A 13,103-nucleotide genomic window follows, 5' to 3' on the forward strand; every position below is an offset into this window, starting at 1 on the left:
CGTGGCAGTATCACAAATGCACCAACATCATACATTTTGACCTGTACCCAGACTTAGAACTGCAACCAATGAACTTACACAAACATTGCAGCTGCAATCATTTCAAATGAGTCACTTCAATCCTTAATAAAAGCTCTCTCTAAAATCAATACAGAAGGATGGTAAAACTTCTGTTTACCATGAGAATACGGTCACATTTTTCCTAAGGCGAAAAAGTGCTACAAAAACATTATCACAAGGAGGAAGGGAAGATCAAGGATGAGAAGTAAAAGCAAAGTACCTCAGGGGTCTGAATGCGAAGTAAGAAATAAGGTCCCCGCTGTCCTCTTGCTCAACACTGACTGAGACAGAGAACACACACGAGAGCAAAACATCACTTTAGTGAGACCTTGCTCAATGTTATGGGGAGAGAGAGTGAGCGAGAGAGATAGAAAGAGAGAGAGAGACTAGATGATCATGCAGTCTCTGAGGACAAAGTGTGTGGACCACGTGTGTGTGTGGTTGATGGGTACAGGTTGTGCTTTGTGATACACATAAGGACATGAAAGTGAACAGACGCAGCATGGAGAGGGTTTTTTGTGTCTGTCTCAGGTGTGAGTCCACCTGAACAGACGATACAGCCCTCGGGTAGAAGCCAAAATTTGATGTCAGAGAGGAGTGCACCTGATGGGGGGAAAAAAAAAGAATAAAAGAAGGATGAAAAGGAATGATGTACAAAAGTGAGGTGGAGGTGAAGAGGCAAAGTAAGGAGGATGAAATCATGATGGAACAGAGGTGGTGATGAGATGTGAGGATCAAGGGATGAGAGAATATCATGAACGAATGGTGGGATGCGGGTATGGATTAGAGATGAGGAAGGAATAGGGATGGGCAGTGGTCAGAGAGATGGCATGTCAATGGCGAGATTATGAGTTTCTGTATAAATGAGAGTGAATTAGGATGATGAGCAGACCACGGGATGGGGTGGGAATATAAGGGGATGAGTATGGAGGTCAGTGGGAGACTGGATGAGGTAAAAATTGCTTATGAGAAAAAAATAATGGAGGTGTAGATGTAGATGAAGATGGAGGATGGATGGTTGATGAGATGAGGTAACGACCGGCATGAGAATCAATGGAGGACAAAATGGATTTAAAGATTTAAACACAGAGGTAAGAAAATGATGATGGAGAGATGATGAAAGGGTGACAGAAATGAATTAGAAGGATGAACGGCTGATCGGATGAGGTCGAGAGAATTAGAAGGCTAAACGTGATGAAACGAGGATTGGAAAATGAAGGGATTATGGCATGAGGCAGTGATAAATAGCAAGTTGAGCACAGAGGGTTGAGGGAGAAGAGAGAGATGTAGTAGGGAATGGTTGGTGGCACATTTTGCTGCTGAACGGAGCATTATTATATTATATATATTATAAGACAGAAGTCCTTTGAAAAATTGCTCGATTGTAAAACAAGATGACCAAAATGTGATTAGCGACTTAAAACTTTAAAAGTCAATGGGGAGAATATAGTCAATCCACAACATTATAAAAAAAAAATCCAACTTTATTTGTGCTAAAAGGTTCGAGTAATTGAAATTAGAACCACAACATTTATGGCAACAATGTAAATTGGTGCAACACAGCCAGCAGGGTGTTTTTCCGAATATTTTTAAATTGGGGTTCAATAAAAGGGGCAACCCTTCTGAAAACTCTAAAATTTAAAATTCGAATTGCCCATCTTAATTTTTATTTTTATTTTTAGTTTGTCACCTTGAAATTTTGAGTTCACGCAACATGTTTTTGTGTTGTCAGGCTGGCATGACAGTGCAGATGGATTCACATTCATCCATTTAGTAATAAGCCTGATTCTGATTTGAGGATATCCAATTTCATGTCACTTGAACCATGTAGTTTGAATCTTTCCAAAATCATTTGCTGGATAACACAGATGTAAATATTCCAAAAGTGCTCCTAAATTCAAAAGGTCACCACAGTATTAGTACCTTTTTGTCGCTCACTCTGTCATTGCGTTATGTAATCCACCAACAATTGGATTTTTTTTTTTTTAAATTTGCTCATTTATTTATTTATTTTGCTGCATGCATCCTGCAATCTCTCAAGCCATCGCTCACATCACAATTGGATGCATTCAGGACATCCTGGAAATGCATGCAGCGGTGCGTGACTTGTTGGGATTAAAGAGAAACATCACTTCAATCCTCAAAATCTCATGAGGAGGAAATCCTTGCAACATGACACTTCAAGAGCACGGTGCAATTTTGATACGTCATGAATGACAATTCCTGGATTGCCCGAGTGTGGGGACGTGTCCTGTGCGTAGAGCCTGAAGGGAAGAAGTATATTTCATCATTTGTGTGCTGCTTCTTCTGTATATGAGTTGTCCATACACAGGTGAATGTGAAGGGGGGCGGGGGGGAAACATTGTGCGTGAAAGCCTACATATCTATGGACTGTACTCTTGTGTGCGCGTATGCGTTCATGTGTGCGTGCGTGTGTGTATACATACATTCGTGTGTGTGTGTGTGCAGTGGCTTACAAAGTTACATAATGTTCTCTTAAATTAAGAGGAGATTCAGAAACCGCTTGTGGTGATTCCCCAAGCACACACAACACGAATGGATCTGCACACATGTGCACCAGCAACACGCATCAATATCGATGTTTGAAAATTAATCACTGACTTTGGTTCATTCATCATTATTTAATTGGTTAAGGAGTTTTTTTCATTCATATATTTGACTAAAATAACTGAAGATATATATATATATACTGTATATAGATTTTTTTTCTTTTTTAGGGCTCTAAATGGGATTCTTCATCTGTAACTGCTGAAATGAAAAGAGGGAAAGAGAACCCAAGTGAAAAAAGAAGGGGTGAGTAAACAGCCCGGCTGCAGCCAGCTGTTCCTCTTCCCTCTAAAACATCTGTTGGGGTGGTAAAAAATTCAGAATTCCAGGAGATGAAGAGAAACAAAGGACTTAGGATATGGTTGTATAAAAATGAACGTGCAATTCGCTGGACACTTCATTAAATACACCTGAGGATGTATTTTCCAAAGAAATCCTGTCAAGTGCTATATCATGGGAGTCAGTCGCAGAAGTATTCATGAAACTATATATATATATAATATAAAAAAAATTCAATTTAATCACGAGTCTTCCTTGCTAGCAGCGGCTCTCAACGAGACGTGACATCACTTTTTCTTGTCTCCTGGGTGAAGCTCAATTGAACTGGCGCACGATGACTGTTTTCCAAATGAAGTTTAGAGAAAAAAAAAATCGCATCATAATGCCTTAGTTATCGAGCCATGTAATGAAAAGAAAATACAACATCTTGAGCATGTCTGCAGGGAAAATAAGACTGACTGAACTTATGACGGAAGGGGAGGGAGCAAGAATAACAGAGAGCAGGAGAAAAGGATTGAGAAAACCCTGCAGAGAAAAGGTATGGCGAGGAAAAGTGCGAGGGGTATAAAAGCGACAGAGTGAGACAAAGAGAGGTGGGGTTGTGTTCCATGGGTGGCTGAATCTTTGCTTATCTTTGCCCGAGGCCTTCAAGCTGACAGACGAGCAACGAGCAGCATTCACTGACATCACGGAGTCACACTGTCCAGCTCTCATTAGACAACATTCATATGTTCTATACACACTTATACTGTAACTGTGGATGCACATATTGGATGCATCCAGGTGCACGATACACAGGCATTCCATTAGAACACATTTTACTGGGTCAACCTACACAAGTAGGTCCCAAGGTGGTCAAGTTTATTTCTGCTTGAGGTCTTTCATCATATGGCGTCCTCTTCCCTTCTGTTCCCATCTGTCTCCTCTCCCGACATAAATAATGTTCTCGCTTGACATCGGTATCCATTGTGTTCCAAGCCATATAACATTCAGGATGTGAAAAATACACTCACCTAATCAAATATCGGGTAGACGTAATTTAATGATCTCACGAAATCCACTAATTACCTCCACAAAAATAGCGTTTTGATCTCGTCATGTTGTTGTTGGTGAGCAGAATTACACAAAATACCAAAGGTGGTTACAACAGTCAATTTTGTCGGTCCAACATTCACCACCTGTCCGTCATCATTATTTCAAGCCAAACCAAAACTCTCATCTCAGTCCGTCACGCCGTCATGCTTATTTTTAACTGTGTTTCCGTCATCGCTAAATTACAGTTTGACACCACTATTTTAGGGCTCTCAGTTAATCTTCTTCTTCTTCGGTGGTCTCGGGTCATATTCACCAATCGCGGTGGGCATGAATAACAATGAATTCTTTTGGTGTCAAATAATACCAAAAAAAAAAAAATCTCCTTGAAATTTCATCGAGGTTTTGAAATTTGATTTTCAAATACAATTAAATTAGTCGGTCATATTTGTATATTATTTTTCAAAAGTGTAATAAGGTTACAAATATAAAAGTCCTTTTCTGTGTGTGTTTGAGGGGGAGGCTTATTGCGCCACGGTTTGAAAACCCCTGCATTAGTGTGCGAACTGTTTCAAAAGAGTTTTGCGTGCAGATGGGACACACATTACATACACGCACCTCTTAAAATACGTGTGTATGTTTCATGCGCCGTTAAGCTGAATTTCATTAACTTTGTGCTCCACTGAACAGACATATAGCACCTCTATTCCTGCCGCATGTTGACCTGAAGTATACACTTTGACTTTAAAAAACACCCTCGTCTGTTTCTCCCATTCCAAAATATAAGACTTGGAATTGATCATTTCGAATGGCCATGCAGTTTTCGAGCCATTATGAAATCAAAGCTCGAATAGAGTCAAAATATGAAATGATGAAATGTAATTTCTCTAATTGTAACACACCATGACATTACAAAGCCCCCAAAAAACTTGTACCAATGACTCCCCAAGTAACACGTCGGCTGAAAATTGACACAACTTACATAAGAGGGACGCCATTGTTTCCGTCCACATGCGTGTGATGACTTTGTTTATCGTTCTAATCTGTCATGCTCACCCCCCTCCTGAATGAATAAAGCATTACGGGGCCTTACATTATGCGTGCCATGACTCATGAGTCATTCGCCTGTGTGCCTAATGTGTTCAGCAGTAACATGTCCTCAGGTTATCACTAGAGGTTGGCTCAACGCTCTACATCCGTATGATGACATGCACTGTGAGTTTCAAAATTAAGTCTGAAGTATGCATGGATGTGGGAACCTTGATGAGGACATCTACAATTGTAATCGTCTCCAAATTATATGTATGAAGGATTTCTCAAATGACAAGGTCACAATTTACATTAGGCTCATTGTTTTGTGGCTCCCTGTTTATGATCACCTGCCATTAGTATTTCGGCTTCAGCACGTAGGGCACTTTGAGAGAAAGACTTCTAAAACACTCCAGAATACATGATCAGGTTATTGAGGGTAATGACAGATGGTCTTAAAAAAAAAAAGTAGCAACGCAGATATTGGGGTTACATATTGTGAATCCCATTCAGTCAATGGGCCTTATTTTGGTCGAATGTCAAATGTGCATCTGCAAATTTGGTTAAAAGTCAACCAGATTTTAGGTCAAACTCGTAGCATAGGTGGTGTAATATATAGAGTTGGTCTTTTCACTTTATTTATTGCTGAGAACCTTTATTTATTCAAAAACACAAACTCATTGGATTAAAAACACTACTTTTATTAGGTACATGTACGGCCTGAGATACAATACAATAACATGATAGGTGTAAAGAAGTTACATTTCCAGCTTGTTGACATTGTCAAACTAACATTATCTTTGCGATGTCCTTTTTTTTTTAAACATGCATGCATTACTTTGTGAGTCGGATTACAATATTGTGCATTATTGACCAAAGAAGGGGCCAATACATGTGGGTTGATTCTTAAAAGTTTAAATAAAAAATGGATACAGTATATATTCATTAAATGACCGAAGAATACAGACTGGGGCTTGCTCATCTTGTTTGGACTAAGGCGATCCATGTACTGTAGTTGAACCTGATTCCCAAAGACAGATCTCCCCGAATTTTCTCCACACAGTAGGCTGTTAACAGCACACCTCTTGTCGACAACGTGGCCAATAGAACAATTACTACTGCATGAAAAACGACATCCTTTGTATCCCTTTTGAGTGAGATCAAGAAAAAAGTAGCTTGCGTGCATGTACATGTGACACAGAGGCAACGTGTGCCCTTTTTGGGCACAGACAGTCCATTTGGGAGAGACTCATTTTCCCCGAGGTGCACGAAGTCCAGCTGTCAGCATGGAGAAAGACAAAGTCACCATGGAGACATTTAGTGAGAGTGGCGAATGATATCAGACTTAAACTGTGTGCAAAAGTAAATTGCATAGCACATTTTCAATCCTGCGGATTACAATTGATTACGGTACTTGGCCGATCTTTAGAACGAGTTGAAAAGCAATAATTTGTGCAGATAAATTAAGTACACAGTTTAGTTTTTTTTTTTTAAAACACACACAAGGCAGAGTCTGAGTTGGTTTCCCAAAATGCGAGCATGCACTTTAGTCGATAGATACCGATCCTGGACATGACAAACTACAGTACATAGAATTATACGTCATGAGGACACTAAAGGGTGACGTATGACTGCGCTGCCGCAGATGTCTGGTCGCTCGAAACAAAAATGACGCAAACGAAGCGTGCTTGTCAAGAGACCGGTCGAGGTGAAGCTTTGTTTTAAAAACTTCAATCGAATATTGGTAATAATTATAATGGCAGAGACTGGCGAGGCCGACTCGGAAGAAGTTGTCAAGAAACTTGCGTACAGCTTCCCCATCGTCAGGCACACGGACATGCCAGAGGAAATGAAGGAGGAGGCTATTGCGCTGTGCATTTCAGCCTTCGAAAAGTGTTCCAACAACAACGAGAACACAGCGAAGATGGTCAAGGATTCCATGGACAAGATGTTTGGAACTGCGTGGCATGTAGTGATCGGCGAAAGTTTCGGCTTCGGCGTCACTCATGAGGCGAAGCATCTGCTCTACATGTTCTACGGAGGGAGCTTGGCCATCTGTATTTGGAAGTGCTGCTAGCACTGATAATTGGTCCTCTTCCTCATCATCTCTCGCAAGCTTCTATTTGAACAATGAACCATCATCTGATTATTTGAATCATAAACTATTGTGTTGAAATGTTTGGTCATCGAACGGGCAACGTAGACAACTTCCTTGTTTACAACGTTTTTCATCTTCAGTTAATTTCGGAGCGGGAGCATTTGGTTTAGTTCCTCATTATCGCCATCTACTGTCTGGAGGTTGTACGGAACACTTAAAACACAACAAAGACTTATAGTAAACCTGACAATACGGTACAGTACACAGCATAACGCGATATTGTTTTTAAAAGTGTATGGACTCGTTACATTTTGTTTTGACAACAAATTGTTTAATCATTGAATATACACTTTGTTAAATGAGAAGTCATGTAAAACATGAGCACAGCTGTCTTTTAATAACACGACGACTATGTCCATTATTGAATATATTAATAAATTGCTCATACTTGCGCCTCACGTACAGCATCAACGTGTAGTTTTTTTCACTGACTGCATCAAGTTGGCTACTTATGGTGAACAATTTAAACTATTAAATGACTCAGAAAGTCACAGCCTTAAAATAGCTTCTGCCGCCCCCTTAAGGGCACTGACCGCTATTGAAGTTGTGAACTGACATTTTCGTTCACTTGTTCAAAAATCACCGAGTTAAGCGAACACATGAGAGTACGCATTGTTTGAGTTGAGTATCTCCTTGTATAGTTTTGTCTGCTTCCATACGTAGTGTCGTGGTTAGGGGCAGGGTTCGATTCCGGCTCCGGCCTTACTGTGTGGAGTTTGCATGTTCTCTCGAGCCAGCGTGGGTTTTCTCCGGGTACTAGTTCAAAAAACAAAAAATAGGCCGAGAAACCCTCAAGATGACAAGTAGCAAACCTATCCACTGGAGAGCAGCATCGTAACCACTCAGGAGCCAGCCTGCGAGAAAGTGAGTAGACGAAGAAGTTGCCAGTGATCCGAAGCCGCTAGCTTGCAGATAAGTAACTGGACCTGGCCGACTGCACTGGTGAGGGGTTAGCAGTTGTCCAAAATGGATTATTCTGCAGCCCAGAAAGATTTCACACCGCGTAAGTTACGTACGTGGTTTCATTTATCAAATTCGTTACCCGCTGCTCTCATGTGTTAATATTCTACTGCTCATGGTAGACATGGTTGAATGCTACCTCGGAGCACTGCTGTCGATAGACGGAAATTATGAATGCATATTTGACTGAAATACAAGATAATAAATCTGATAACAAAATACACTGGACAGCTCCTCTGCTCTTAATCATAAATGCAACAAAGATAGCAAGCCTGACTTGATGATGCACTCGTTCGTCAATGCATTTCTGACTGATCTCGCTATTAATCATGTCTATGCTCATCGTTTTGGAACGTTCAATTTATCCCAGTCAACTATTTTGACTGTGTTTTTCAGAGCCAAGTGGCACATACCGAACGAGAGTTCATTTTCAAACACTGTCGTTTAAACATTCTAGCGCACTGATTTAATGCCAATTTTAAACTGGGGTTCCCCGTGAGGATCTGATCAGTGGCGCCTTAGGGTGGAGCACAGAAGCGAGATTGCTCCTGCAATGCTCAAGCCAATAAACAACACAAGATGTGTCAGTCAGATGAATGCAACAAATGTGTGTATTGGTTGTTCCTGCGTAGCATTTGCTCACTTTACCAAACTAACCCTTGTTAACTTGGCGCAGAAAAAAACGGCATTGGATTGGATACAACTTTATTGTCAAATGTGCTGTACAACATAAAACAAGAGGAGCTGCTGCGGGTGTCCGCGCCGCCATAATGACAAAACAATACAAAACAACACATGAGACACGGACAATCGTGCAATCTTAACCACTTTCCTGCATACACTTTGTTGTCTGGAGCAGTTATAGATGTAAGGAGCGAATCAAAGTGTCCTTTTCACCAGTGGATCAAAGACGTCATGCTGCAATGTGCACATGTCTGCTACAAGCTAAGCTTGTTCTCTTGTTCTCTTCTCTTCATCCAGAGCCTAATGTACGTCTACGAAATAGTTCCGTGGATGGTTCAGATGGCAGCCAGTTGTTTGAGGACACAAGTGGCTGTGGTACGCAGACATCCTACCACAGGTGAGGCCCACCAGACAGGCTCATCATTAATATCTTAAATCATTCCGTATGGAATATTAAAGACAATGTGCTTGTGGGTGTGTGGGTGTGAGGGGGGTGTTTTTTTTTTGTTTTTTTTTTACACAAAATTGAATGAGGAATTCCAGTTGCCGAGAGCTAATGTGGCTCTCTGTTGACAGGAACCAACATAGTGGACGTCAGGCAGCAGGCTCTCCAGGCCAGTCCATGCTGTCAGACCCCATGTCGAACCTCGCCATGGCTTATGGCAGCTCACTAGCATCTCAGGGGAAGGAAATCATGGATAAGAATGTAAGGTTGACTCCAAAAATGTTTGTCTTGCATTGTTAAGAAGGAAACATTGGTGTGGGGGGAAAAAAATGCATGTTTATGTATTGTAGCTGGACAGATTCATCCCCATTTCCAAGCTGAAATACTACTTTGCTGTGGACACGTTATACGTGGGAAAGAAGCTGGGTCTTCTAGTTTTCCCCTACATGCATGAGGTAGGTGGGCTAAATTTAAAGCATCCTATTCTTAGAGCTGCTCCCTTGCTGGTTCTGGTTCCTTCTGTGACCTCATAAAGTGTGGAGATTTGAATTAACGGCCTGCGGATCTGCATTTGCTTGAAATATTTTCATGCAAACAGGGATTGAGTGTCCCGTTTGCTCACCAATAAAGATGTTATTTATTTTTTTCCTGCAATGAGAATCTGTTGCGTCATGTTGACAATCCCATTTTGTCATCCACATGTTGCAGAACTGGGAGGTGAGCTACCAGCAGGACACTCCCGTGGCCCCGCGCTTTGACGTCAACGCTCCCGACCTGTACATCCCCGCCATGGGTTTCATCACGTACGTGCTGGTGGCTGGGCTGGCCCTGGGCACACAAAACAGGTACATGTGAACGTATACCTTCATTGGCTGATTTTCAGTGGCACTAAACTATGAAAGAAGGTGTGTAATTTTCCCACAGGCACATGACGTACACATGTTAAGGACATTTTGAGCCAAACCGCTTCCCACTTGATTGATTCCGATTTCCGATTCCTGTTTTGTGGCCCCTCAGGTTTACTCCCGAGCTGCTGGGGGTTCACGCAAGCTCGGCGCTGGTGTGGCTCATCATGGAAGTCTTGGCAGTTCTCCTGTCTCTCTACCTCGTGACCGTTAGCACCGACCTCACAACCATCGACCTGCTCGCTTTTGCTGGATACAAATATGTCGGGTATGTGGACATTCATGTTCAATTTTGCTTTTGTCACAGTAGTTAGCAGGCCTTTAGTTTTGTGTTTTAAGTATGACACGAAAGAAACTTGAGGTCATCGTATAAATCCATTTTTTGTGGCATGCTGGGGCCTATCACAGCTGACATTGGGCAAGAGGTGGTGTACACTTACATTAACACCCAGTTTAGGCTTCATTTAACCAAATGTCTTTATGAAATGTCGTGGTCTGAATTGTGTGTGTGTTTGTGTGTCCTTTTCTCAGAATGATCGTTGGTTTAGTGGCAGGACTCATGTTTGGGAGGGCAGCTTACTATCTGTCTTTACTGTGGTGCTGTGCTGCGATTTTTGTGTTCATGGTGAGTCGCCGCCCTGTCAGAAAAGTAGAATTCAGCTCTTAGCCAAAATGTGGGATTTTTCTTTCAGTCTCAGAGGATTTTAAATCCGTCGGGCAGATCACATGCATGACCCGCAACCGGTGTCATTTTAAATGGCAACCTTTATGGCTTTAATAAACACAAACAAAAATCAATAAAAAGTACTCTTCAACAATCTGGCTCCAGGCTTCTCGGATTGCTCTTGCCAGATCAGCTTTTTAGGTTGGAGCCTTGTCCTGCACTTTCAACTTCTACCAAAGATTGATTTTGGACGACTCAGAACAAATCCAGGCAGCGTAGTGGTGCGTTTTATTGAAACCAGTTTGTGGTACAAAACATTTTGGAGACTGCTAGACGAAAGAAAACACGTGTGAGCTGAGCTAGTACAGACCTGAAATTCAGACATGCATGCATGAACTAATCGGCATTTACGATGCATTTTCAGACCCGCACCCTGCGTCTGAAGCTCCTGTCCGAAGCGGCGGCGGAAGGAAAGCTAGTGAGAGTAGCCAGAAACCAGCTGAGGATGTACCTCACCATGTGTATAGCGGCGGCCCAGCCTGTTTTCATGTACTGGTTCACCTATCACCTGATCAGATGAATGCACCCACACTGGGGGGGAGAAAGAGACACGCACACATGCACAGGAGCTGCCCTCGTGTGTTCGCGGTCTGTCAGAGTAAAGCATAAGGTCGTGCTCCATCTTTGCACGGAGGAGCACCATACCACATGCGATGAGCAAGAGAGAGTGTGTGTTTTTAATGCCTTTAACTCTCACAGGATAGCTGGGTTTTTTTGTTTTGTTTTTTTTTTGCACAGTACTATCATGATATTGTCTGAACAACATTCAACTTAATAGTTTTTCTACACTGTGTAAGTACCTGTTAATTATTGTTTGTTTTTTAGCTGTATTTAAATGTCCTGTATGTTTATTTGACACTGTTATGGTCTATGTTTCTTCTGAGTGGACTGCACATACTCCGACGGACTGAACACGCTTCCTTCATAATCACTATAACCAAAAGCACACTCAAAGAGTGACGCGCACAATTCTAGCAAATGTCTACCTGTCATCATTTAATCTGGACTAAAAAGTAGTCCTCCAGGTCTGCGGGCATGATTGTGCGTCCACCTCTTAACTTTTGCGTGCTTTGTGTCATGTCTACTACACGCTTGCCTGCCAGGTCGTGAAGCAGTGTTAGATCGCACCAAGTTGCGGTGATGTTGTTTTGATATCCTTTTAAGAAATAATGTAAATTATTTGTTGCTTTTCATATTGAAAGTCAGATGGAATAAAAGAAAAGATTAATTACCGTAATAGCATGTGGCATTGAATATGGACTCTACCTCACCAGGGGTTTTTTTTATTTTTATTTTTTAAGGAAAGTACAGTTTTGGCCCGTATTTAAGACGGCCCTGATTATAGGAGGCCCCCCTCTTTTTCAAGAATCAAGTTTGAAAAAAGACTTTTTGAACATCAAATTAATTTTTATACAGAAAATAAGTACAGTACTGTACTTCTGAAACAAATGATTATAACAATATATTTGAGAGAAAAAGCATGTTATTTTGCCTCATTCAAATCTAAAGTGCAATCACATTCGTAAATGAATGGGTTTTGGTTTTTGAAATGTAAATTACATCATAACTTCTCCTCAGCTGCCGGTTAACCTGGCCGATCTTCGGCCCACTTTTCTCCAGATTGTCACTACGTTTCTCCATTTTCTGTTATCTCTTCTATTATTTTCTTTTCTTTTCCTTCTTACTGCTATTTTTTATTTTTCTTCTTCATGCTACCGCTATTTTTATTTTTCATGGCAGGGGTTCACTTTGGCCTGGGGAGTCAGTTCAGCATTTGCTTCAATGATATCTGGCGCCATCTAGCGTCGTGAATGGGTATAATGTCTAGACCCCGAATATAAGACGACCCCCACTTTTTCAGTCTTATTTCAATGCATAAAACACCGTCTTATATTCGGGCCAATACAGTACTTAAATTTCATGTCAACTTTGTAGTTGAGTATTTAATGCAATTACGTACACGGTGTGTGTGTGTGTGTGTGTGCGTGTGTGTGTGTGTGTGTGTGTGTGTGTGTGTGTGTGTGCGCGCGCGTGTTTTGAGAAAAATGTGTTTGAAAAGGCGAAGAGGTCAAATTTTAAATATATGATGTCATTTGAAGGGCGGCCCGGTAGTCCAGTGGTTAGCACGTCGGCTTCACAGTGCAGAGGCACCGGGTTCGATTCCAGCTCCGGCCTCCCTGTGTGGAGTTTGCATGTTCTCCCCGGGCCTGCGTGGGTTTTCTCCGGGTGCTCCGGTTTCCTCCCACATTCCAAAAACAT

At 41.6% G+C, this 13,103-nt stretch overlaps 1 protein-coding gene and 1 pseudogene across 2 annotated transcripts; both read left to right on the forward strand.

Moving 5' to 3' along the window:
• The first annotated feature begins 6,592 nt into the window (after positions 1–6,592).
• LOC147197105 (dynein axonemal light chain 4 pseudogene) lies at positions 6,593–7,524 on the forward strand (annotated as a pseudogene).
• A 443-nt stretch (positions 7,525–7,967) lies between these two features.
• Positions 7,968–12,086, forward strand: yif1b (Yip1 interacting factor homolog B (S. cerevisiae)). Of its 2 annotated transcripts, none has more exons than XM_086125855.1 (8): positions 7,968–8,129; positions 9,068–9,167; positions 9,347–9,476; positions 9,566–9,670; positions 9,924–10,060; positions 10,233–10,388; positions 10,652–10,745; positions 11,209–12,086. In XM_086125855.1, the coding sequence occupies exons 1-8, from the start codon at positions 8,093–8,095 to the stop codon at positions 11,362–11,364; spliced, it is 915 nt and encodes a 304-aa protein (XP_085981981.1). In that variant the 5' UTR covers positions 7,968–8,092; the 3' UTR covers positions 11,365–12,086. The 2 variants fall into 2 exon arrangements, with proteins under 2 accessions (XP_085981981.1, XP_085981980.1); XM_086125854.1 differs by having other exon boundaries at positions 7,997–8,138.
• Positions 12,087–13,103: the final 1,017 nt, after the last annotated feature.

Source organism: Hippocampus guttulatus, chromosome 12, assembly GCF_054856545.1.
Source record: "Hippocampus guttulatus isolate MCC_2025c chromosome 12, RoL_Hgut_1.0, whole genome shotgun sequence".
NCBI classification, from domain to species: Eukaryota; Metazoa; Chordata; class Actinopteri; order Syngnathiformes; family Syngnathidae; genus Hippocampus; species Hippocampus guttulatus.